The sequence below is a fragment of the Podarcis melisellensis genome, assembly GCF_964234715.1.
Source record: "Podarcis melisellensis genome assembly, chromosome: 9".
Taxonomy (NCBI): domain Eukaryota; kingdom Metazoa; phylum Chordata; class Lepidosauria; order Squamata; family Lacertidae; genus Podarcis; species Podarcis melisellensis.
Genome location: NC_138541.1, coordinates 74280307 through 74304410, shown reverse-complemented (window position 1 = coordinate 74304410; position 24104 = coordinate 74280307). Strand labels below are relative to the sequence as shown.

Below are 24104 nucleotides of genomic sequence, written 5' to 3'. Positions count from 1 at the left end.
ACGGATTCTTTTCGTCTTGCGAGGCACCACTGTATGTGAGGAACAAAGAAGTTGCACTCACACACGCAAGACACTTCCAAATTTAATAATTATGCTCTCCACCAGCTTCCTCTCATCTGTCCCCACCGGCCGAAAGAAAACCCCATCCAATCCTTTACTTGGAAAGTGGCAGCAGAAATGGTTTTGAGTAAAGGACGGGCGCCATATTTCTTGAAGCACAATTTAAAATGCTGGGCGTGGCCATACTGCTATCCAAATCTGTGGCGTTGCCCTCTAATTGTGGATTTCCTTTTGGCATATTCAAGAAGTTCACACAGAGCAGGAATGAAGTATCTGTTAGTTCATACTTGAAAGCAATAAGGAGTGAGGGGTGCAGGCCTCTATAGTGGTCCATTATTGAACATAGTCTGGGATACTGCGTTTATCAAGTGAAAAGTGGTGTAAAATCTAGAATGGTAGGTAGTTGGGTGAGACAAAAGCGTATTCAAATAAGACTACAAATCTTTATAATGTAGATTTTGAATCCTTTTTTAATTTTGTGTTTGTATTCATATATACAGACCATTAGCCAGATGTCCATTTCCACCTTCAGTGCAGATTCCGACACGTTAGCCATTCAGACTTTCCACTATGATCACACAAAGTACTTTTCTTTCCTGTTCAAAAATACTTTCAGCAAAACTGATGACTGATTTAAAAGTCTGTCATTTTCCAACACCGAATACACAATTTCTATCTCATAGCACAGTTAATATTTTTGTATGAATCACTACATAACAGGCACTAGACAGTTGTCACCCATGAAGTCAGCTTTAAGTATAGGAGAGTGGAAGAGTGAATTATCTAAATAAAGTGCTTTTAATATCTCTGACTGATGTTAAAAATCAGCTCTTGTAGAAACTTTTTCATGCTTTTAATAGGCAAATAATGTTTTTCACATATAGACATGTCCAGCACAGAAATTACTAAGATGGCATTGTGCATTGTACTCAAAACTAATTTCATTCCTTTGAAACATTTTTATAACTTGTTTTTAAGCCAAATCTTTGGTTGTGCAGATATGACAATTAAAATTCAGCATGCAACTGACAAAAATGGGGAGAAGAAAAAATCAAAGGCAAATCTGAGAGCTTTCTGGACGGTGCTTCGCCAGTCATGCTCTAGTTTCACATGCCTTCCTGCAGGAGAAAGTTTAGACATGCAATTCAAGCAAGAAATGGCTTTCAGCTCAAATACAGGCCATTTGCTGCCAAGACGGCCTTCCAGGATGGTACTGAACTCAATGACACTTCCTTGCCTCAAGTTCAGTAACACTTTCTTAAACTCGTTGCTTGCCTTCAGCACAATATCTTTGGTTACATCGTCCTCTTCCATAACCTTGCTTCCATTGAAAGGCATGCCTACCGTTATTTCAAATTTATAGCGGTCAAACCTTTTCATGTGGCAGTCGTGTTTCGTCAGATACTTTAGACGACAGAGTTCCTCCTCTTCCAGGGTTACATTTTGGGGATCACATGCTGGATATGTTTCACCGTACAAGCATCTCAACCAGTCACCAATGAAAAAAGGAAGCATGTTTACTGCTGATTCTGCACTATTGTCGATGTCAGTAACTCTCACGTATTTGAACCTTCCCGTCCAAGTCACTCTATGGCCCTCCAGATGACTACATAAGATTTGGGTGCGCGCCATGTTAGTTTCCTTCCAAGCCCGGGGACCACACAAGAACCCATACTGATTCCACGTCAAGGTAGAGTTATACACCTTCATCCCCTCTGAGCGGTACACATAAAACCAACAGAACAACACTATGGCAGTAATCCACACCAAAATAAGCTTAACTATAGAACTCTTTGTTAGGGATTTCACAATTTCAACCACAGAGATGCTGGCCTTTGTCCACCATCGGAAAAGCAACGGAACAGCACATAACAGAAGAGTTACCACAATCTTCATGAGCTCTAATGTTATGAACCATTTTATGAAGTGGACGAGGCACATCAGTGCAATGCCTACCATGAGAACAGGAAGAGCAAAGAGGAAAAGGAAGTAGCCAACGGAGGCACGAATTAGCCCAATGCCAGAGGATTCTTTCAAAATCACCACTGACAGTTCACACCACATGAAGCACACTAAATAAGGAACCAGGTAGCAATAGGTGCCTTTGAAATTCCTCATCTGTGCCATTCTGAAGAAGAGATAAAACAAATACAAAAACAGAAGGCAAGGAACGCTCACATTCAGGACAAAGAAGTGGCCAACAGGAATGCTGTAAAAGGTTTTCCCCAATAGCTTCAAATGGCCCAAATGAACAGGTATAACTGGCAATAAGGAGAGGGAACCTGCTGCAACTTCCGTGAGCAACGCTCTTCGTGTGTAGGGCTCGGCACTTGCGCCCAAACTCATGTAACTTGTCACCATGAAGAAAACAGAGATAGTGGCCAACTCTGAGCAGGGAATCCAGTCCTTACTAGCTACAGGGAAGGAGAAAATGACAAAGAACACCGAGAGGAGGAAGTACAGGTAGGGCTCTAAGTGGTTCCAGCCAAAATTCACTTCCGCTTCCTCGACATCTAGGTTGGGTTCAAAGCGAAGGAGCAAGTCAGTGAGGGTGCGGAAGTTTTCCCAAGCTTTGCTATCTTGAAAGACTTTCAGGGTGCAAATCACCATGGAAATGAAGGACAGATAGAAGATAACTAGTGGGATAAAAAATGCAAAGAAGTCAATGGTCAGGTTACTGATGATGAAGAAGAATACGAGAGCATTGAAGTGGTGGGTTGGGATAATAGTGGATAGCCAATGCATTCCTGCTTTAGATGCAAGATCTATAAGGTGCTCTTTGATTTCCATAATGGCATGAAGTGGAAACTTTATCACCTGGAAAGAAAGAAAATGCAGTTCACGCAACAACTCTTTTGTAGCATCACGTATCACCCCACGTCCCCTGGACAGAATGGACAATCAAGCCAAACCTGATCAGCTGTTTCAGAAGTTTCTTCTTCTTTTTAACGAACAAGCTGATTGTGATAGCCATTGTGTTGGGCTCTCGACGAGTGCCCACAGACATTACAAAACCTGTCACCAGTTCATCCCATTGAAATGGTGAACTCAGGTGATCCAAGTACATACGAGATGGAAGTGAAATGAGTCCTTTTAAAAATATATATTTTTGCAGAGGCAACCTGGGTTCTACACACTGGGGAAGGGGGGGCTCCCCACATATGCAGAGGTTTGCAAATTAAAGGAATTTTTAAAAACCCAACCCCCAAATGCCTGACAAGGACCAGGTGGTAGAGAGTTTATATAGAGAAAGAGAGTGTAAAGAAACCAGGCAAATTATATGAGTTTATCAATTAAGTCTATAGTCGGAAACAGATGAGACACAGAATTTTGGCTGCCGGTAGAAAAGCAACCTTTTCAAAAGGGGAATGAAGAGTGTGAAATGGACCTGTTAAAGCCTCTTACAATAAGTATCCTGCAATGATAGTTGTGACTGGGGAAGGATGCATGCACACACACACACACACAGAGCAATTGAAAGGAAAAGAAAAAATGAGGCTACATTCAATTCTCACACTCCAGAACCTTGGCCCTCCTCACTTATTCTTAAACAAAATTTCACCTTGAGTCGAAGAGGAAGGTCTTCTGGACTCTTTCCTGCCAGTTCATCGTCATCGTCATCCTGCACCAGAAGGTTGGTTGGGATGATGCCTTTTGCATACTTTTTGGTAATTTCAACAAAGTCATCCAAGGCAATATAATTCTTAGCTGAAAGTTGTAAACGCAAAATGCATTACTAAAACATTTTATTTTTTTATTTTTCTTGAGATAAAATGGTTAACGGTGGATTATTAAGCAGTGACAACACATATAAACCAACAAGACTAGATTTAAAGTTGGTTCCGATATCAACATTTCAAACGTGGCAAAACTCTCTTCCTTTTGACTCTCCCATTTAAGTCATGAGTTCAAGATTATTATGTCCTTAACTATGCAACTTTAAGCCTATTCAACTGTATGACTGCTGCAGGGGCCTGTGGAGGAAATAAAATTCTAGAAAATATTCAGAATTATCATGGCGATCGAAGGATGAAGAGCAAAATGAAACTCTGCAAAGCCAGCCAGTCACATACACCAGTAAATGTAAATCCTGAACGATGGGCCTGAACTGCTGATCTCATCAACCAAAGATGGGGAAGCTGTGGTCCTCCAGATCTTGGACTCCAGCTTCCATCAGTCCCAGTCATCATGGCCAATGACTAAACTAAATGAAGATGAGCCTGTGACTCTCAAGTTCCAAACAGATAATTAAAATACTGCTATGTCTTTATTTTTAAAAAGTGGATTTCAGGAACTTTGAATGAACTAGCCCTTTAAACATCCTGTGAAATAAACAGGATCTTAGTCTTTTTAGCTCTTGTCTGATTTTTTTCTTTTTGTTTACATTTAGGATCCAAGTGATAATCCAGGGAAGTTTCAGACTAGTAATTATGCCTTTCTTGTCAGGCAAATTGGGAGAATCTATAAAACTAAGTTTAGGAATAATGACTTCATGAAAAAAGAAAAAGAATTGTAACTTCAAACTTAACAGTTATGGTGGAAAATATTGAGCAACAGCCGTCTTGACACTTGGAATAAAAAAGGCTAAGAGAAAAGCTTCCTCTCCCCCTTTAAGGGGGAGTGTGTTGGGGGGGGGGAGGAAGGTGGCCCTTTCCCAGAAGCTTAAGGATCCTATTGGTGGGCCCTGATGAGTATCCAAACCCATAAACGGCTGGAAAAGGGCAACTTGCACTGCTCAATGAGCATGACATTCCCTGCTTTAGCAGCATACAACCCCCTGAGGGGTTAAGTGGCAGGTCAATTCAGATACTCAAAAGAAGCTATTTGCCCATCTTCTGCCTCAATGTATGGACACAAGGCCCTCTCTCCCTTCTGCCCTTCCTTCAAGAAGCAAAGCATCTCAGGTTTCCCCGATAAGAACCCTGAGAGGTAAGGTTATGATGCAGGTGATTCGAACATTTAAGCTGGCATATTCTACCTGAGATCCCCCCCGCTATTCTATCGTATGCAACAAATAACTTCTAGGAGACGTGATCATGGTTTATTGTATTTGCAGTGCCTGGTGTTTTTATGGTTTTTGTGGTTATTGTTGCTTTTCTTTTTCTTCCCTTTGTGAATGATGCCATGCCAGTGCAATAAAGTTTATAATACAGTGGAGCCCCGCAAGACGAATGCCTCGCAAGACGGAAAACCCGCTAGACGAAAGGGTTTTCCGTTTTGGAGGTGCTTCGCAAAACGAATTTCCTATGGGCTTGCTTCGCAAGACGAAAATGTCTTGCGAGTTCCTGCGGGGTTTTTTTCCTCCCCCCCTTTTCCCCAAGCCGCTAAGCCGCTTAACAGCTGATCCGCTAAGCCGCTTAACAGCTGATCCGCTAAGCCGCTTAACAGCTGATCCGCTAAGCCGCTTAACAGCTGATCCGCTAAGCCGCTTATCAACTGATCCGCTAAGCCGCTAATAGCGCTAATCCGCTAATGGGCTTGCTTTGCAAGACGAAGAAACCGCAAGACGAAGAGACTCGCAGAACGGATTCTTTTTGTCTTGCGAGGTACCACTGTAATGGTGATGATGATTATAATGAGAGTGTGAATGGTCAAAGGTCACTCAGCGACCGTGTACCAATTCCCCCAACAAAGTCCCCCCACCCCACCCACTGAACATTGCTGGCTCTTTATGGGAAGTGTGCTTCCCCACTTTGGAAAAGACTCAAACGTGAAGGGAAACAATTTGGAGCAGTGCAGCAGGACACTGAAGGGCAACCGTTAGAAAACCGCATCCTGAGCCCAACTGAAAACATTCCGAGGACATGATCTGCAACATCTTTCTCACAAGGTAACTGATAAAAGAATTAGCCCGAACCGTGTATAAGATCCAATTTTAACAGAAGAAATGCTTCCTTACATTCGCTGCTCACCAGACGTTCCAGCATTCTTCTTTGCTTCTGTACGGCTTTTGGAACTGGGCCGCCAGTCTGTTCCTCACCACCTGTTTGTTCAAGGTATTTCATACAGCATCAGTGGGAAAATTCAAAGAAAGAGAAACTCACCCAAAAGATATACATACTGCACCAGTCAATTGTGTAACATAGCAATCTGCTCTTTCAAAATAGCTGTAGCCCCCATGTTTTAAAAAAGCAATGTAAAGGCTGATTCTACAGGGATTCCATCAACAGCTTTCAATGGATTGGAATGTAAAGTTGATTAATTATCCAAAATGCCTCTTGTTTAAATGGAAACCTATTTGCCATTTGACTGTCACTTAAACTTTGAGGGCCACTTTATATTACAGTAAGACATCAGAAATAAAATACTGTGCCTAAGCATGCTACCTGCAGTTTTATAAGGGTTTGGGTTAAAAATAAAAGTGTTTTTTTTTAAATATCCCAATTAATGAAAAAGAATATGTAATTTACCTAACAGATCAATCAACTAATTCTTATGATTCCTGGGCATCTCCAGTTCTTGGAAAATAGGACTGGGAAAGACCTGTCTCTTCTTGAGAATCTGGAGGAGTCCGCCAGATGGGGCGAAAATACTAGGCTAGATGGATCATGGTCTTACTCAGTTTAAAGACTGTTTCTTATGGCCATAATAGATAAGGCACTATTGTTTCCAGACACTTTACATTCTCAGAAAGCACAGTGGAGTTCATGTGCTCTTTCGCTTGCATGTTTTAATGAAATAATACCTATGACTATCAGTGCAACATTTTTTTCTCTTAAGCAATTTTCCCTACAGCAAAGGTTTAATTACACCATTCTAATTTTGGAAGAATTATTCATGTTCAGTACATCTTTTATATTATATTGGATACAAACCTTCACTGTCAACTTGGCCAACGTTTTCTAATAGTTCTGAAACAGCCAACTGCTTTTTCTTCTTTGGGTTTAGTTTCCAGTACATGACTAACGCAGCCTTTCTCACGGCTCTTTCTAAATCAGTCTCTGATGATAATTTCTTCACTTCTTGTTCATTCTCTGAAGTGATGCCTCAAGTAAAGAAAGAAATGAATTGGGTACGATTATCCCACCTTCTAGGCTGAGGGAAGAGTTGACACCTTTTAATAATTTGTCACTTCAAAAGATATCAAAGTGCTTGCAAAAACTAACTCACATTTCAAACCAGAGTTAGGTTACTCACATAGACTCTAAATTCACATCTTATATAGCTAAAGTAAGTAGGCAACTCCTTAATTCACACTGTATTTTACAGAAGGCATCTCTACATACCCTTTGGAACAAAGACTCTTCTTAATGAATTACATACCCAGAAGAGTTTTGTTGATGAGTAGAGAAGTGAATTTTGCCTTTTCATGACATGCGGTTGATGCCAAGTCTGATCATGAGAGCTGGGCAAATGGAACTGCAAAAATCACATGCACTTTCTGGCTCCTATTGTAGCCAAGACCAAAAACCCTTCTCCTACCTTATGCCATTAAAAAACAACAACTAATTATTTCCTTTCTGTTGGTAAATGCTAAGTATTCCTCTGCATACTGCTCATCTGGCCTTTAAAAGTGTATACAAAACTGCAGATTCTTGGAATAGAATAATAATAATAATAATAATAATAATAATAATAATAATAATTTATTATTTATACCCCGCCCATCTGGCCGGGCCCCCCCAGCCACTCTGGGCGGCCTCCACAAAAACCAAAAATACAGTAAAATATCATACGTTCAAAACTTCCCTGAACAGGGCTGCCTTAAGATGTCTTCTGAATGTCAGGTAGTTGTTTATCGCTTTGACATCTGCTGGAAGGGCATTCCACAGGGTGGGCGCCACTACCGAGAAGGCCCTCTGCCTGGTTCCCTGTAGCTTTGCTTCTCGCAATGAGGGAACCGCCAGAAGGCCCTCGGCGCTGGACCTCAGCGTCCGGGCAGAATGATGGGGGTGGAGACGCTCCTCCAGGTATACTGGGCCGAGGCCGTTTAGGGCTTTAAAGGTCAACACCAACACTTTGAATTGTGCTCGGAAACATACTGGGAGCCAATGTAGATCTTTCAAGACCGGTGTTATATGGTCTCGGCGGCCGCTCCCAGTCACCAGTCTAGCTGCCGCATTCTGGATTAGTTGTAGTTTCCGAGTCACCTTCAAAGGTAGCCCCACGTAGAGTGCATTGCAGTAGTCCAAGCGGGAGATAACCAGAGCATGCACCACTCTGGCGAGACAGTCTGCAGGCAGATAGGGTCTCAGCCTACGTACCAGATGGAGCTGGTAAACAGCTGCCCTGGACACAGATTTGACCTGTGCCTCCATGGACAGCTGTGAGTCCAAAATGACTCCCAGGCTGCGCACCTGGTCCTTCAGGGGCACAGTTACCCCATTCAGGACCAGGGAATCCTCCACACCTGCCCGCCTCCTGTCCCCCAGAAACAGTCCCCCCCAGAAACAGAATCTCGTCTTCCCCTTGTTAGTGGCTGTGCACAAAGAACAAAAATGTAGCAAACCAAGCCACCAGCCGCACACATTTTCCCCTGGACTAGAGGAAGGCCAAAAGGGTCTGATGGAGGGTGGTTCGTCTACTCAGGAATATGTTGTTCAATGACTTGTGCAAATGGCTTCACTCCCACCATAACCATGGGGTGTGCAGCTTGGTAAAGCTCATGGATCTATAACTGTTGCTAAAGGATCAAGTGGCTTCAGTGTTATGGATTGCCCTTTGTTAGCCAAGGCTAATATACTAACTGTGGGCTTTCCTGAACAAAGACTGCATAACCTCAGTTACTCAAACTCTGTCTAGTAATTTGCAGGCTCAGATGGCTGCAGTGCATTCTTGCTGGGTTTTGCCTTTGATGAAAGCCCACATGCTCCAACAAGTTCAAAACAAAGCTGCTAGACCGCTAAACAGGGACTAGAGACTCAGCTATACAGCTGCAAGTAAAACGTTTTAAGTGTGTTGTAAAGTGCAATATACAAATGTGACATTAGATGGCAATGGTGAGCTATGGCAAACTCAATATATTTTACAAAACCTTTTTTTAAAAAGCATTTTCACAGCATTTTTAAAATCTGTGTGTAGATTCCACCCAGCAAGGAGGATCATAGCAGACAGGATAAATATTATAAAAATAAATGGAATAAAAATAAATCTTGAGATTTTTCTAACATGCTTATCCTTGAGGAAGCTCAACAGAAGTCTCTTGAAATTCACAATGGAGGTGTTAATTGTCAAGGACCAGGAGGGATGTATACCTCTTCTTTCCGCTAAACATCTCCTCAGCAGTTTAACAGCTTCCCTTCGTCCCTGCTTGGCAGCAAGGATCAACCACTCCACCCCACTGCAACTGTTCAGCTCCTCATCCTGGTCTTCTGCAAGCTTCAGATAATGCTTCCCCACCTATACAAACATAGAAAAAAGATATTTTTTTGTTTTAATTTAAGTTCAAGAAGGACACTGACAAACTGGAACGTATCCAGAGGAGGGCAACCAAAATGGTCAAAGGCCTGGAAACAATGCCTTATGAGGAACAGCTAAGGGAGCTGGGCATGTTTAGCCTGGAGAAGAGGAGTTTAAGGGGTGATATGATAGCCATGTTCAAATATATCAAAGGATGTCACATAGAGGAGGGAGAAAGGTTGTTTTCTGCTGCTCCAGAGAAGCGGACATGGAGCAATGGATCCAAACTACAAGAAAGAAGATTCCACCTAAACATTAGGAAGAACTTCCTGACAGTAAGAGCTGTTTGACAGTGGAATTTGCTGCCAAGGAGTGTGGTGGAGTCTCCTTCTTTGGAGGTCTTTAAGCAGAGGCTTGACAACCATATGTCAGGAGTGCTCTGATGGTGTTTCCTGCTTGGCAGGGGGTTGGACTCGATGGCCCTTGTGGTCTCTTCCAACTCTATGATTCTATGAAATAGGGTTTCTTCCACCTCTATAACTCTATGATCCTACAATTCTCTTCTACGTCCAAATCAGGGTTCTCCTTACGAACAGCCATATTCCGTAGCATACTTCATATTGAAAGAAAAGTACCAGCAAACCAAGGATTCCTTTCAAAACGAACCCGGCTGACATCTATTCCTGTGTTTGACGTAACACAGCTGGGTAAGAGTGACCAAATATGTTGCTCTAAGTCAAAGACAGGATGAAGTCCTGGTCAGCCCTCACCTGGGCAGTGGGGGAAAAGACTGGAGTTACCCCACAGCTGGAATAGATGCTTTCCCTCCTGTCTTTCACATCTTTCCAAATTGCAAGTTTCTGTAGTAAAAATTGAATCTCTGAAAATTCAGCGCAACACATTTATAATCCTATGAAGTTACAGCTACAGTATAAGACTTTAAACTATAATTAGAAAAATGGCATCCAGCACTATTTAAAGAGAGCTATACAGGAAAGTGACAACCATGAAAAATTACCTCTGTCTGCGCTTTAGGTTCGCCAGCTTTTGCTCTTTCCAGAAGTTCTTCAAAGAGCTCCTCTGGTTCCTCCATCACAGTCTCTACAGAAGGCAGGCAAAAAAAGACTTGCGTTTACTAAAGGAGCATTGAGGCTGGGCCCATCTACCATCACTGGGCCACCTGCACAGCTTGAGCAGATTATGTACTCACTGACGCTTGAATCTCAGTTTTTCAGGAATGCAAGTCAAATCTGCAGCTGCAAGAACGACTCTTTACAAACAATGATGCTGCGCCTGACATTAGTAATAAATTAGTTAACCCAAACCGGATCTTGGTCATAGGCACACCAGATATTTAAAATACTCTTTTCAAGGATGAAATGGTGAAATCAGCTATGATTAAATGGGCACAAGACGTTGGACATAATATTATGATGACTGACTGGGAACAGTTATGGACCACAGGTATGAAGTTTACGGCATGTAATGCCTTAAGAGAAAATATAGTGAAAATGATCTACAGGTGGTACATGACACCAGTCAAGCTTACAAAAATTTATCATTTGCCCAATAATAAATGTTGGGAATGCAAAGAGACTGAAGGTACATTCTTTCACCTTTGGTGGACATGCCCAAGGATTAAGGCTTTCTGGGAGATGATCTATAATGAAATGAAAAAAGGTATTTAAATATACCTTCCTGAAGAAGCCAGAGGCCTTTCTCCTGGGCATTGTCGGCCAATTGGTGCCAAAGAAGGATAGAACCTTCTTTATGTATGCAACAACAGCAGCAAGAATACTTATTGCAAAGTACTGGAAGACACAAGATCTACCCACCCTGGAAGAATGGCAGATGAAGGTGATGGACTACATGGAACTGGCGGAAATGACTGGAAGAATCCGAGACCAGGGAGAAGAGACGGTGGAGGAAGATTGGAAGAAATTTAAAGACTATCTACAGAAACCTTGTAAAATTAATGAATGTTAGAAGGATGTTGGAATGAAGCTATGTGGTTTTAGCAGAAATGTTATAAAGGTTTAGGAAAAAACAGACTGTTAATTGGTGAAAGGAGGGAAATTCAAGTTATATTATATTAAGATAAATTACAGGACAAAAATTGGAAAAGATGGAAAGGATTTGCTGAAATAGCTAACCGAACTAGAATACAAAAAAGGGAGGTGTGAGGAGGTCAAGGAAACAAGCAAATGAAAGATAAGTTATGGGAAGGTTTGATGTGTTTTTTACTTGTTTCTATTTTTCTGTTTTTTCTGTTTCTTTTTTTCTCTTTTCTTATTGTGATGTGCTGTTTTGTTTTTGTTTAATATGGTGTTTTTATTTTTGTAATTTTTAAAACTTTAATAAATATAATTTTCAAAAAAATACTCTTTTTTTTAAAAAAAATTAAACAATTTTAACAAAACAAATCATTAATCAAAATAACCAATTACATTTCCCTCCCCTTATTCCCCCCCTTCCCTCCCACTCCCACCCGCTAAAGACTTTCCTCAACCCCACTCTGATTTGTTTGCACGTATTATTCTCTGCATGTTAAAAATTGTACATATCTTTGCCTTATCTGTCATATATTCTACTAATTAATTTGTGGTTGTTTATTCAAAACCTGCCAAGGAGTCAAAATCATTTTGTTTGTTTTTTTAGATAGTTTGTAAAAAGTTCCCATTCTTCCTTGAAGTCACGATTGTCCTTCTTACGTAATTTATATGTCAACTTTGCCAACTCCGCATAACTCATCGGTTTTTCTTGCCATTGTTCTTCGTTGGGGTTTCCTCATTCTTCCATCCTTGTACTAACAAGACTCTTGCCGCTATTGTTGCATACATAAATAGATAAGTTGTTTTTCTTGGCAGGTTTCGTCCTAAAATCCCTAACAAAAACGCTTCTGGTTTCTTTACAAATGTCATTTTAAACAATTTTTTTTCCAATTTGTTATGTATCATCTCCCAAAAAATTTTAACTTCTCTAAATTCCCAACACATATGGTACAAAGTACCTTCTTTTTCTTTCCATTTCCAACATGTATTTGACCTGGTATTGCACATGTTCCCCATTTGTACTGGTGTGATATACCATCTATAGATCATTTTTATATAGTTTTCTTTCAAGAGAGAACAATCTGCAAATTTCAAATCCACCTTCCACAACTTTTCCCAATCCTCAAATTGTATATTTATGTCCTATATCTTGTGACATATTTAAAATACTCTTGTGCCACTTTAAGATTTATGCAGAATCCTGGAAGCTGTAGTTTGTCAACGGTGCTGGGAATTTTAGCTGTGTGCGGACAGCACCATTAAGAATCTCCCCAGGATCCTATGGGAGAAGCCATGACTGTTAAAGTGGTCTAAGTGCTTTCAAGGGATGCTGTGGATCTGTGGATATAGTACTAGCTCTGCTACACTGGAACAGCAGCAAGTGAGTCACGATTTCGACTTCCTCCCTAGGCCAGAAAGCGCCATGGTTTGTTTTCGCAGTGCAACGCACTGAAAAACTGTGTCTCAGGACCACCATAGCTGCTTGTATATTTTCATTTTCTCTCTTCCTCCATCTCCTCTGGAAGGCAATTCATCTTTGTTTGGATGATAAGTTTATGTTCGGCATGAAAATGGGCCTTTCAAAAAGCTCTGACTCATGCAAATGCACGGCCAGTCTTCAAAACAAGCACATACTTTACAAAGGTCACCTTCTTAATTCTTGGAAGGAAAGAAACCAGCAGCAGTATTTCTTCTTAACTCTTTAAAAGCAATACACCTTCCTGCAATTTAGTGGACGATGAAGAAACTCTTCTTCCACATTCAATCTGAAGCAAGTCCATCAAACGTTTTCTCCCTTGATTCTATGGCTAGTCCCCTTATTAGCAACAGCTCTGACAATTTCACGAAAACTAAGCAGTACTATCACATTTTTATGCAGAAGTTATTTTCAAACAGATTATCTAATTAAAAAGGTAAAGGACCCCTGACAGTTAAGTCCAGTCGCGAACGACTCTGGGGTTGTGGCGCTCATCTTGCTTTACTGGCCAAGGGACCCAACGCTTGTCCCCAGACAGTTTTTCCGGGTCATGTGGTCACCAGGACTAAGGCACTTCTGGCGAAACCAGAGCAGCGCACGGAAACGCTGTTTACCTTCCCACCTATTTATCTACTTGCACGCTGACGTGCTTTCAAACTGCTAGGTTGGCAGGAGCAGGGACCGAACAACGGGAGCTCACCCCATCCCGGGGATTCGAACCACCAACCTTCAGATCGGCAAGCCCAAGGCTCAGTGGTTTATAATTCCCAAGCAAATCAATCTGCTTTTGAAAAAAACAGTAGGGGGTGAAACAGCTGGAAAGAGGGCATTTCCTCAGCCTCCAAGAGCAGCAACCAACAAAGTGGAGGGAAATCCCTGGGTTCCAGCAGGTGTTACAGCAGGGAAGTAGATGCAAAGTTTTCATTATTAGTGGCAGACATGCCTTCATCACACTGGCTATTCGGGCCCTCAAGCCCTTTGCAATTAACATAGAAGCTTCTGCTTTCGAATTACTGGTAGATATTTCATCTAACAAGGACAGACTCTTCGCTTCTCTGAGTCTATTTATACCCCTCGAAGCGAGTTCTGTGGCCGAATGAATATCCTGCTACACATGGAGGGACCAGGCCACATCGTACGTATCAAGTCCCATTCCGTTCTTAAACTACACTGATCAAACAGCTTTGATAAATCCTGATTAGAATTATCTGTGCTTACACTGCAACTCGTACCCAAACAAATGTTAACAGGGTTAGTATGATGGGCACCTGCTAAAGCCCACAGTAGACACACCACGGACCTGAGATGCATGGTCAAGATGCCTGGCCACCACAGAATAAAGGGGGTGCAAGGTTCCACTGCTACTTCCTTCAGGCCCCCCTCCCAAAGACCCTTGAAAGATATACCATTTGCAAGAGTTAAGTAGAACAACACTACCTCAAATTCTTTTTGGGCCTGCCAGTTCTGTGGAAGGAGAGCCATGCTCCGTTACCACCAGCAAACAGGTTTTAGGGGACACTGTAAAATTTTAATGGCCATCCAGGGCACTGCTCCATTTAGAGATACCCTTAGAGCAGGCATGGGCAAACTTGTTTTGGGACTATAATAATAATAAATAATAATAATACTAATATATATATAATAATAATAATAATAATAATAATAATATATTATTTATACCCCACCCATCTGGCTGGGCTTCCCCAGCCACTCTGGGCAGCTTCCAAAAAAACCACTAAAATACTGTAATACATCAAACATTAAAAGCTTCCCTAAACAACTCCCATTATCCCTAGCTAACAGGACCAGTGGTCAGGGATGATGGGAATTGTAGTCCCAAAACATCTGGAGGGCTGAGTTTGCCCATGCCTGCCTTAGGAGGAGAGTAGCCACTTGCTCAAACTCAAAAAAAAAAACCCGAGTTGTTGCTCCACCCCACTCCCATCATTCTGCCCGGACACTGAGGTCCAGCGCTTAGGGCCTTCTGGAGGTTCCCTCACTGCGAGAAGTGAAGTTACAGGGAACCAGGCAGAGGATCTTCTCGCTAGTGGCACCCGCCCTGTGGAACGCCCTCCCACCAGATGTCAAAGAGAACAACAACGACCAGACTTTTAGAAGCCCTGTTTAGGGAAGCTTTTAATGTTTATCAGACCACTGTATTTTAATATTTTGTTGGAAGCCGCCCAGAGTGGCTGGGGAAACCCAGCCAGATGGGCAGGGTAGAAATAATAAATGATGATGATGATTTTATCCCCACTGGGGTAAAAAAAAAAATGTGTTTTTTGTTGCTCAGCTCCTTCAGGTCTCTCTCTAATCAGGAAGTAGGAAACTGCCCCCAAAGTGTCCTTGTCTCTGGAGCCAGGTTCCATATCCCACCTGCTTTTGGCAATGTCCTTCAGTTTCCCTCAAATAAACAAATACATAAATAATCTTCTGCAAAATAGGAGTCGGCACATGCAATAAATGTGTTCTCCCCCCTAAAAATGATGAAGAGATTAGCTATTTACTAGACTAAACAAGAAATGCAGCTGATTTTGCTGTAACTATGAAAATGAGAAAAAAGAAAGCTACTTAACTAAAGATTCAATAAGCAAGGTAGATGTATCTACTGGTCAGCAATACTGAGAGCGATGAGAGAAGTCCACACAGTATTGTTAACATCTTATATTCAGTTTTCAGCAGCAATGGCAAACATGCCATCCCACTACAGAATGGGATTTTGTTATGTTTGCATCAGGAGGAAAGTATCCTCCTTAAAATCCCATTCTAAATGTGTTACACGGAAGCAAGAGTCACTGAAAGAATTCTGAGATATTGCTACACAAGCATCTGTGATCACTGGAGAGTTAGTCACACCTCAGCTAAAAGCTATCAGGCACACTAAGTGCCAAAGGGATGACATTTCTACGCCCTCAGTGACAGTAATAAGAAGCACATTTAAGATATGTAGGTGGAGGAATAAAAGGGCCAAATCACTTGACACTTCACAAGAATGAAGTAAAAAAGACATGTTACAAAGGATAATTTGATTTTTTTTTATGTGGCACCAATTATTCAGAGAACAATGAAAGTCATTTACATAGAGTTTGATCCAGATTTGGAATAATCACAATTCCGTTCACAGAGGAGGAAGGATGAGGGAAGGCAATTCATCCATCTCCCCGCAGCCCCAAGAAAAACTGCTCCAAAGGGTTGCAAGATGGCAGGCAGGGAAGGGGAAATGTGGCCAAAATCACTTCCTCCACTCCCCCTGCAGGGAATCCCACTGGATCTGGGGGCCATCCATGAACTGAAGGCATTTTGCTTACAGATGGGAAACCCTGGATCCAACACACAGAGTATTTTTAAGCATGAAAAGAGATATTCAGCCTTAATCAATATACAAGAAAAAAGCACACCAAGAACTCTGGCCAATATAAGTTTCAATAGTGGGAGTGGTCCCTACTCACAAATCAATAGTCAATTGTAACAAAAACTAATCCGTTCAAAAGTATGTATTCTGACAAGGATTATACAGAGATTAGAAACTCAAACTCATAAGGATATGTATAACACAATAATTCGCTACAGTATTAAAGATAAGAGTTTATGAGTAGAGATAAATTCATGTTAGTCCATAGTAAGATTTGACGTGAAGATCTTAGTTTCAATCATTCAGCAGAAGTCAGAAGTCAATTAGGGATCAGGAACCAGGACAGGGCCCTGTTTCAATGTATTCACCTAATCAATATACAGTCATACCTCGTGTTGCGTTAGGTTCATTTTGCGTCTTTTCGGCTTGCAAATGCAGCCAACCTGGAAGTGTATACTTCCGGGTTTCACCCTGCACGCGTGTGCAGAAGCTCTCTATTCTGCCATGCGTGCGCACAGAAGCGGCACTCTAGTTACTGACTTTTCGGGGCATGAACGGCGCCCCGGAACAGATCGAGTCTGTAACTAGAGGTACCACTGTATAAGTAAACAACAACAATACAGGAACTAGTCAATCTTCATTGTCTTGTACAGGTGCACTCTTTCCTTCTTTCACAAATAAACCATCTGGCAAGAGGCAACTCTACATCCAACTAACTTTCTTTCCCAAATCTCTGGTTGAAACCTAGCAAACAGTCTAAAGATTAACCCAGTGTCGTTCATGGTGCAGATCAGGTAACTGGTTGAATCTGACAGGACCCTTCTGTGCCGCTCCAGATGCGTTTTTAGTAATTTCAAGTTATCCACTTTCTAGCAAGACCCAATGCAAGCAAAACTTTCAAACAATTTGAAGACTTTATAAGCACATCAAATGCCTGCATTGATGGACACTGAAGAGTAGATTAGACCAAGATCCACGCTTTCAACAGTTGCCATCCAGAAAAAAACCAGACTAATTAAATATTTACTAAATAATGGCATTTGCTAAATATTATTTTATTATTTTAGCAATCTCAGAATAGAGTAGCCTTAATGAGACTCCTGTGATGATCAGGTCTACGCTTGCCACCTTTTCCCACAGCTATTGGATTAGGACGACCAGACCAGATACTGATCCCCAAGGGTACAGTCTCCCTCAGCAGGACTTGAACCAGCAAACCACAGTAGTCTTGCCACATGCCACCCAGTCTGCTCTGCAGGGCAGGGAGAGACATTTGGGTGAGTGGAATCTGAGCATGAATAATTCTGGGGGTGGGGTGGACCACTGCCTCTCTTGACACCCCGAATTCAAAGCAACTTTTCCATTCTAAGAAACATGATAAAAACCCTCGATATTAGACTATGAGGGGATAATTAAGAGAAACAATGATATTAATGAGGTCCAAGATTTTTGACTAGCCTTTGTAGCCCACTCCAAGCCTGTGTCAACCTGTCCCTCCCCAGGCTGGTTTGGCCACCATGAGGCTGAGGTGCCCATGGCAGCCACAGGAAAGCGGTGCAGGGTCTGTCCAGCTGGCTCCTGCTTGGCCAAGGCACTTTGGGTGTTTTGGCTGGGCAAGGAAGCCCCCCACCAGCCTTTCCTCCTTCCAAGCAGGAAAGTTGTCCCTGCGCTACAAATATACCGTATTTTTCACTCCATAGGAAGCACTTTTTCCCTCTTAAAAACTAAGGGGGAAGGTCTGTGCGTCCTATGGTGCGAATGCAGGGGGGAGGCAGGCAGGAAAAGCCCCCATGAGCTTCGCACGGCTCTTGCAGGCTTTTCCCCAGGAGGGAGAAGGGACCGCCACTCCCTGACCTGTTCTGGGGGCTGGGGAAGCCCCGTGGCTAAAAAGAAGAAGCCTGAAGCCCCCGGAGTGCAGCGTGAACTGCCACTGCACTCCGGGGGTTTCAGGCAGCTATCCGCAAGCCTTCAGAACGGAGCGCTGCACTCCGAAGGCTTGCGGATAGCCGTCTGAAGCCTGGACAGCGGGAGTGGTCGGTGCACACCGATCCCTCTTGCTCTCCAGGCTTCGCTTCGCTGGAGAGGCGCTGCACAGTTTTCCCTCTCTGTGCAGCGCCCCTTCAGTGAAGCGGGAGGAGAAATGGAAGGGGCTCCGTTTCTCCTCCCGCTTCACTGAATGGGCGCTGAGCAGAGAGGGGGAGATTTTTTTTTCCTGTTCTCCCCCTCCTATGGTCCGGTGTGTCCTATAGAGCAAAAAATACGGTACTCCAACCACCTTAGCAATGCTGTGGCCACACTCCTCCCAGGCTTCCCCCTGTCTTGGGAGTGCCAGGATGATCTTACTACTACCTGAGAAAGTCACAAAACCCTATTTCACAGCAAGTACAATCCATTTCACGCCTCATGCGTCCTGTTCATCTCAACAATCCCTTTCTGCCTGTTTGGCAAATTGAGGTGGAACTAAGTAGACAAGAACTAAATCTCCAGAAGACGATCAAGGTTCTGATTTCCCTCACCTTGGCTTTCAGCACCAGCAGCTGCATTTAGTTGGGATCTTCCAAGCTGAGTGTAATGGATGCCTGAAGCAGGATCTTGTTTGGAATCCATTTCTGCTACAGATTAGAAATAACAGAGATTGGAGAAAGTTTATAGCCACTGTGTGCTGTTTTTAATTTCTTTTTTTTTATAATAATTTTTTATTGATTTTCCAATTTTAACAACAAAACAACACCAAACAAAACACACAGCAACAAACATGGACAAATACATAAATTTTGCTTTCTTAACCTCATTTTCATAAGCCTCTTTTCTCGGACTTCCCCGTACCTTCCCCTTTTTGCATCCTAGTTTTACAATTTTTCAGCAACCCTTTTAACCAATTTAAAATTTAACTTATTCTCATTTCAGGTTCACTTTAAATCAAAAAAGAAAAAAATAAATATAGCTGTAATTATACATCTTCCTTTCCCTTAACACTTTAACACTCCTCAAATTTGTAGCAATTTTTAAGATATACTTTAAATTTCTTCCAATCTTCCTCCACAGTCTCTTCCTGCTGTTTTTAATTTCTTAACCATGAAAATAATAAAATAATGCATACGGAAATGATCAAGGTCTAATGCTTATCTTTTGAGAGAAAAGCAAACTAATTACAAAATGTTTTTCATAGAGAAATGCGGCAATCCTATTCCAGTTTACCGAGGAAGCATGCATAGGATCATGCTGGAAATTGTTTCCCCCCTACTTCTTCAATTCTTCTTCAAACAAGAGCCCTGATCTGGCCCCCCTCCTTCAATATATATGGGTCCTATTACACCAGACCATCTTTCTAAGCATTCGCTCTCATTCAAGGTACATGTTTTTACTCAGCAAAAAGCTCATAACATTGACTGCTGCTCATATCAGGAGGTGTAGTAAGTTCTAACACAGAGAGATTTTGACCCACCGGATATCTGTTTACAAGGACCTGCAGGCAAGAAGAGGAAATTAGTAGTCACCCTCTCCTCCTTATGAGGCTTCGCATGCCTGTCAGCTGCTTGACCAAATACACCACAGGCAGTGACCATTTTGTGCAGGGGATAAAAAAAGAAGGGGAACCTAACAGAGGAATCCCCCAAATAGCCCCATAACGGATCAGTGGCATGGAAGGTTGAAATCAAAGAAGAAGAAGCAGCAGTCTATAAACTGGGTGGTGAGGGGAATGAAATGGAGCAGTTGAAATGCAATCATGGAGAACCATGGCTATATCATTCGGTATTTAGATATCCATGGGGGGGGATCTCATTGTCTGGAGAGGGAGTTGCCTGGTTCACAATGAGAAGCTGTTTTTAAATAATGTCAGGAAGAAATAAATGTCCATAAACATCAGTGGGGAAACTGAGCCAGGCATAAATGTGTCTTGGCCATACAGAAAACAAAAGCAGCCAATGAGGACTGAGCATGTTCACCAAGTGTGGAGCTAGAACCCTGAACACATGCACTCCAAACTAAAACATTTTGTTGCATTTAGCTAACTGCAAGTCTCAAACCATCTGATGATTGTATTGCTTCTAGTGGCTTATATAATCAATATTATATATTGATTAGATTGATGCTTTGAAAAATACTTGACTAACCTCTACTGCCAGTTAAGATGATCAAGAAACACAAGAGAGACCTACAGAAAAATGCTGCAGTATCCTATCAGGAGTGTTCTTGCTCAGGATTCCAGCTAGACTACAATAATAGTACTATCCAGGATACAATAAGGAGCTCAAAATGGGCAATTCCCTTCTCTGCCCCCTGCCCAACAGAAATGACACATTTTGTTGCCCCTGAAGACCATAAGCATCCTCAGTCGTCAGTGGATTTTTCTGGGGTGAGGATGCCCCTTTGGGATTTAAAAAGAAGTTTTATACTTCCACATACCTCAGGATTCACCCAAGCCTGCCTCTTGCTTCTCAGTCACCCAGATCTGGCTCCAATCCTGCCAGCACTTAGTTGGCAACTAGAGGGAACGAGTCTTGTTTACAAGATTCCATAGAGATAACTATGGGCAAAAACTGGAGTCTGGTTATCCCAGGGGCATAATAATTCATTTGACACCCAGTTTTTCCTCTAGGATAGCCAGTCTCAAATGCAGAGAGCAGATTACAAGTATTAACCCCCGATAAAATAACAAATCCGAAAAGATGAAGCCTATGCAAGTTTCAGAATATCCATCGAACATTCTTAGGTTGTTACAAGCAGAATTGTTTTTGCAAGGTCAGTTCAGCGGACACTGTGCCAAGTTTTCCATGCTGATAGGGAAGCTACAAAAGCCGCCTTTGCAGCTGTCCGGTTTCGTTCTTGAATTTCTGGGAGGACACGGAGCCAGCTCACTGCGCCCAGGAGCCGAGCGCAGAAAGGCGGCGCAGAGACAGAGCTCCAGCCAGCAGCGACCATTTCTGCTTGTTGCCCCAGCGCGGCTACTGCAAAGAGTTTCCAAAACAAGGGCAAATTCTCAATGCAAGAAGTGGGCGCTGCCAGGGGAAAGCTGGAATGGGGGGAAGGAAGGTTTCCCCGTTTATCCTCACCCTCATGGCCGCCAATAAATAAGCAGCTGGCTCCGCATGCCAAAATGAACTCACCGCCTCGGAGCCAAAGATTTTGGAAAAGGCACATTTTTAAAAGTTCAAAATGAAATCGGAACAATTGTCTGTTCAGACAGCAACCCCGCTAAGGGAGGTTTCCACAAAAGGCGAGGGTGAGATGGAAGAAATGCCAACTTTTCTGGTTCTGCGCTGGGAGAGGGGAATGAAAATGGAGAGCGGAGGGCGCCCGAAAAGACGCGCCGGGGATTTATTTTAATGTGGCTGCTCCTAAATTCGCAAGCGTGGCTTGAGAAGCGCCAGGCTCCGCTCCCAAATATGCTGAGTAAGAGACATGCATTACGCCCTGAGCCTTTTTCCTCGACGCCAAAGAGTTACCTCGCCCGGCGGAGGCGCCTCTTCGGAGCAGCCCCGGGTCGCGGCGCCCCTCGCCTCACGGCGCAACCTCGCCCGCCGCGCACCTCGCTCCTCTGGTCCCGGAGCCAAGAGCAGCGCGCCCGAAGAGAAGCAGGGGGCCGCCTCCTCGTCGCCAAGCGCGCCCCGCCCCGCCGAGGGGAAAGCCGCCTCCTCCCGGCAGCAACTCCGGCGGCGGCGGGTGGGGCTTACTCCCGAGGAAGTCTTTCCGCGAGGCGCTCGCCCGGGAAGGGCCAAGCGGGAACGGGCGACTGGGTCGCTCAGGGCAGCCGAGCCCTCCGGCCACCCGCCTCACCCGGAGGCGCGGACGGGGCGCCGGGGCGAGTCCCCGCGAAGCTGGCCGCGCGTCCCCGCAGCCCCTCCCCGTCCGGCCCGGGAGGAGCTCCGCTGCCCAGCTGCTTCCTGCCCGCCCCTCGCCGGCCTGCGCACCCCGGGAAAGGCCGCGAGGGCGAGGGCGGGGCGCAAGGCCGGCTCTTGCCCCGCGGAGGTTTCCTGCTGCATTAACTTGGTACCCCAACATCGGGGATCCCTCGCCAAAGCTTTGCAAGCATTTCCAGCGCAAACCTTGCTTTCTGCTGCAATACTCCCTCCTCCGAACTGAGTAACTGCGACGTCCAAGCAGGGGTCGTAGTAACACCACTCCCATTCTCCCATTTACTCCAAACCGGGCCAAAGTTTTGCAGAGCCCAGCCCTCATGTTTTGCAGCGCCTCCAAAATGCGCATTTCAGTGATACCTCAAACCCGGGTTGCTAATTAATACCACTCAAAATCTTGCGTTGTTGCAGAGTATTTGAATTTTTTCTATTGGAAACTAAGGCACCCAATGCTAATTTTATTATTAAAAAGCAAAACTCATTGCTTTTCCTTCTGTCTGCAACTTTAATTAACATCTGCTATGAGAATAGTACTTTCTAACTCAAAGATTAGCAGCTATTACTATTCATTCATGCTTCAACCTCTCTCTTTAAACTGAGAAGAATCATTTCCAAAATGGTGGATAATAAAGAAAAATTCTGAATTGCACAACTGTCACTGAAAAGCCAGGTTTCCATGCGATGCTTAGCCACACCATAACTCGGCAAGTAGAAGCAATCATGTTGGTGCACAGAAACAAAACCACCACCACTCCACTCCTTTCTCAGTCTTGATGCAGCGCTAACCTGTGGTTTGGCCCTGCAGAAACCCCAACCTGTAGCCTGTCTCACTTGAAACAAACCATGAGCTGTAACTCATAGTTTACAACAATGGGCTAAATACGCAACACTAAATACACATCTACAAGAATGCAGAATGAGTTACGGTAATAAAATAACGTGGCCAAATTTTGAGGGAAGATGTGAAGGCTGACACTTTTACGAGATTATCAGTTTTCGCAGCACACATTTCTGGCATACGACAACTATCTCTAGGTATAAAATTTGTGGAAGAAAATGACCGGAATGCATCAGCACTTGAGAAATTCCTTGGGTTCTTTTCAGTCTCAGGCCCAACTGCAGCCAGCATAGCCAACACAATCCTATCTGCTTGTTCTGATTTTGGACTATAGCTTAGTAAGGTAAAGGGACCCCTGACCATTAGGTCCAGTCACAGACATCTCTGGGGTTGCGGCGCTCATCTCGCTTTATTGGCTGAGGGAGCAGGTGTACAGCTTCCGGGTCATGTGGCGAGCATGACTAAGCTGCTTCTGATGAACCAGAGCAGTGCACGGAAACGCCGTTTACCTTCCTGCCAGAGTGGTACCTATTTATCTACTTGCACTTTGATGTGCTTTCGAACTGCTAGGTTGGCAGGAGCAGGGACTGAGCAATGGGAGCTCACCCCATCGCGGGGATTCAAACCGCCGACCTTCTGATCAGCAAGTCCTAGGCTCTGTGGTTTAACCCACAGACTATAGCTTACTAGTGGACAAATAAATCAATTTGTTAGAAGTTAGTTCTGAAACGTATAATAAGGTTACCAGATTTTTTTTCGAAGAATCCAGGGACACTTTTTTTTAAAAAGAGGAAAAAAAATATTTTTTAAAGTTTTTTTTTTAAGAATAAGTAATATATTCTGTGGGCAGTTGGCCAGGTGGCTGGGCGCTCTTGCTCCCAGATTGATTTTTTTGGGGGGGTCAGTGGTTCCCCCAGTTGACATGCTGGGTGTCCCCGGTTCCCCCTTGGCAGTGGCGGCAGCAGTCTCTGCAGCCTGGAGCCAGCCTGGTAGCGCAGTTGGCACTGGCTGGCTTCAGGACCTGCTCACTGCCGTGCGACCGCCATTTTGCCTCACCGGAAGTCCCCATATGATGTGTCTTGTGCCATTGAACCAATCACACAACATTCATTCCCTACTAATAAATCTA

General features: G+C 43.4%; 1 protein-coding gene across 3 annotated transcripts; it reads right to left on the bottom strand.

Moving 5' to 3' along the window:
* Positions 1–503: 503 nt before the first annotated feature.
* WFS1 (wolframin ER transmembrane glycoprotein) lies at positions 504–22423 on the bottom strand. 3 transcript variants are annotated; one of them, XM_081925568.1, is made up of 8 exons: positions 22327–22423; positions 18796–18891; positions 10418–10500; positions 9255–9399; positions 6876–7046; positions 5960–6043; positions 3623–3768; positions 504–2877 (listed from the first exon to the last, which is right to left on the bottom strand). In XM_081925568.1, exons 1-8 carry the CDS (start codon positions 22406–22408, stop codon positions 1075–1077), a joined length of 2610 nt encoding a protein of 869 aa, XP_081781694.1. In that variant the 5' UTR covers positions 22409–22423; the 3' UTR covers positions 504–1074. The 3 variants fall into 3 exon arrangements, with proteins under 3 accessions (XP_081781694.1, XP_081781695.1, XP_081781696.1); XM_081925569.1 differs by lacking the exon at positions 22327–22423 and adding an exon at positions 21727–21748; XM_081925570.1 differs by lacking the exons at positions 18796–18891; positions 22327–22423 and adding an exon at positions 10606–10642.
* Between the last annotated feature and the right edge of the window lie 1681 nt (positions 22424–24104).

Excerpts from the sequence above, each read along its gene's own strand:
- WFS1 (XM_081925568.1), bottom strand. The coding sequence starts at position 22,408 with ATGGGAGTGGTGTTACTACGACCCCTGCTTGGACGTCGCAGTTACTCA. Across the intron at positions 18,892-22,326 it reads GTATTGCAGCAGAAAGCAAG|CAGAAATGGATTCCAAACAA; the intron begins GTTTGCGCTGGA and ends TCTAATCTGTAG. Across the intron at positions 2,878-3,622 it reads ACCTTCCTCTTCGACTCAAG|GTGATAAAGTTTCCACTTCA; the intron begins GTGAAATTTTGT and ends CTTTCTTTCCAG.